Source organism: Haliotis rufescens, unplaced genomic scaffold (assembly GCF_023055435.1).
Source record: "Haliotis rufescens isolate VD_foot unplaced genomic scaffold, xgHalRufe1.0.p SCAF_2, whole genome shotgun sequence".
In the NCBI taxonomy this organism is placed as follows: domain Eukaryota; kingdom Metazoa; phylum Mollusca; class Gastropoda; order Lepetellida; family Haliotidae; genus Haliotis; species Haliotis rufescens.
In genome coordinates this window covers 3,946,349-3,948,862 of record NW_025963890.1, presented here as the reverse complement: position 1 = coordinate 3,948,862, position 2,514 = coordinate 3,946,349, and the positions used below count along the sequence as shown (strand labels likewise).

Below are 2,514 nucleotides of genomic sequence, written 5' to 3'. Positions count from 1 at the left end.
GTATGGTTTTCCGCCGCTTTTAGCAATATTCCAGCAATATCACGGCGGGGGACACCAGAAATAGGCTTCACACATTGTACTCATGTGGGGAATCGAACCCGGGTCTTCGGCGTGACGGGCGAACACTTTAACCACTGGGCTACCCCACTACCCCTCATACCTTAGTAGATTGGCTGAATGAAAAGCAACAGTTGATGTGAAATAAAACAACACAGATGTGGTTCTTGAAGTTTCATTTTGATTTATAAACAAACATTGACATACATTAAAATTTGTTTCTTCTAAAAAGTTTGCTCAAACGACTAAAAAACGAGTTCGACCTCTGAACATTTTCGTTGTTTTCAGATGAATGGGCTGAGCTTGATATTACGTCGTCATTTGAGGACATATTACGTCGAGGGAGTTCATGATGGCACCCTTTGGGGATATTGTCCTTTCTATGACGCAACACACTGTTTGATTGTTGCACGTGATCCGAGCACGTGGTCTGGGAAAGTCCAACACCTTCGCCGCCTGCTACATGTGCAGGAAGTCCCTTTCCTTTCAACATGTCCACCTCCTTCACCAAGCCATACGCCTGCTCCCCGAGGGAGACTTTCTGGTCCGAGAGTTGTCTAACTTGTTTCTGAAGATGGAGGTTGTTCATGTCCAGAGAATGAATACGGAGTCCAGCATCTCGGAGGTCAGCGCGGAGACTGTTCGCCTCGGCCAGGACATCCTTTAGCTGCACGTGGAGCTCGTGCTCCTTGGCGTGTTTGTCCTCCTTAACACAGTCCCTCGGCTCGGGGCGGATGGGAGTTGGCTTGATTGTGGCAAACTTTGGAGCCGAATCATGAACGGCCAGGACATCCTTTAGCTGCACGTGGAGCTCGTGCTCCTTGGCGTGTTTGTCCTCCTGAACACAGTCCCTCGGCTCGGGGCGGATGGGAGTTGGCTTGATTGTGGCAAACTTTGGAGCCGAATCATGAAATTCTGAAATATATACAAATAGTAAATACATTACTCTTTCATACCTGACACTGTTTGACAAAATCATGTTTATGTAGTGAACTGAGTATTTTTTGACTGGTTGGGAAACACGCGGTCTTTGTGAACCCTGATTAAGGCAAATTGATAGAAACAAATTGGTTTCGGAATCAACGTTGATAGTTTACTTTAGATTCGAATATGTTTAAAATCTTATATCATAGAAAACCTACCTATTGGTTCTGTAGTAGCAAAACATTCCGCCACCTCGGGATCGAACCCCTCACATTCGGACTTCGACAGTCCGACGACCGGCATTTTGGTCTCCGCGAATGACTGGAAACAAGTATAGTATTTATATGAGATTTGAAAGATGTATTTTACTTGATCAAACAGGACCATGTATATAACAAATAGCTCAGGACAAATGGGGATTAGAACTGAAGTTCGATTTTCATGACATGACTTAATACATAATCAATACATTGTTGCATTATCTTACCTTTGAGACGCTTGTCGACTGTAGAATATTTCCGTAGCGGCATAAAACTCGAGAGACGTGATCCGTGTCTTGTTGCTGCTGCAGTATTGCTTAGACAATGACGGACAATAGCGTGACGTCATAATACTCATAGTGACGTCATAACTACCGAAACATCGGACGTTTCCGTTGCAGTACTTTCTGTCATTCGGCGAACCTCTGTACGTGGATGTTCTGAATGTATCACACAGTCCATCTTGATGAAATTTGGCTTGGAGAAAATATAAGTAAATAAAGAATAGGCAGTACATGTTAGGGCTTTCCCTCTCGCTGCAATGATGTATTGCTCTTCCATTCGTGACCAACTCATGTTATTCCGGGACAAGACGATATTGCAGGTTACGGAAAGGGGCGAGCGGTGACGAATGAGGGGGGCGAGTCATCTTGCAGGTTACGGAAAGGGGCGAGAGGTGACGAATGAGGGGGACGAGTCTTCTTGCAGGTTAGGAAAGGGGCGAGTGGTGACGAATGAGGGAGGCGAGTCTTCTTGCAGGTTACGGAAAGAGGCGAGTGGTGACGAATGTTGCTCTTCGTGCCTTTGCTTTACTTCATATTCATGCAGTGGTGGATCTGGGGGAGGGTTTGTTGGGGGTGTCGGGGAGAGGAAACCCCGCGGTTTTTTTAAATCCTGGATCCGTTCCTGTCATGTACACACTATGTTTCTGTGTCATTGGAACCATCATTAAGTAAACAAGACGGAAAAACAACAAGGAAATGTTTAAACAGTGATTGCAGATTGTATTTCATTGTTGTGATAATAATGCCTTGTGTTGCAAGCATTCAGCTGCGGTCAAAGGTAAGTAACTCTGTCGGACATATGTTTAAATCATCCACAGTTAATTCCCTTTGTTTGGGCATAATAAAATTGTGTAGATGACGGACCCTGTTATCAAACTCTCAGTGCTGATCTCACTACATTTGCATTTCACACCTCTACAATCTAATTTTTTAGGCAGAAGTATCTGAAGGCGAACCCAGGCTCCAACATACTGAAATATTATAGAGAA

The 2,514-nt window shown here is 44.5% G+C and overlaps 1 protein-coding gene across 1 annotated transcript; it reads right to left on the bottom strand.

Annotated features, from left to right (window-relative positions):
* Window positions 1–218: 218 nt before the first annotated feature.
* LOC124114538 lies at window positions 219–1,586 on the bottom strand. Its single transcript, XM_046475165.2, has 3 exons — window positions 1,469–1,586; window positions 1,200–1,302; window positions 219–972 (listed from the first exon to the last, which is right to left on the bottom strand). The coding sequence occupies exons 2-3, from the start codon at window positions 1,282–1,284 to the stop codon at window positions 266–268; spliced, it is 792 nt and encodes a 263-aa protein (XP_046331121.2). The 5' UTR covers window positions 1,285–1,302; window positions 1,469–1,586; the 3' UTR covers window positions 219–265.
* Between the last annotated feature and the right edge of the window lie 928 nt (window positions 1,587–2,514).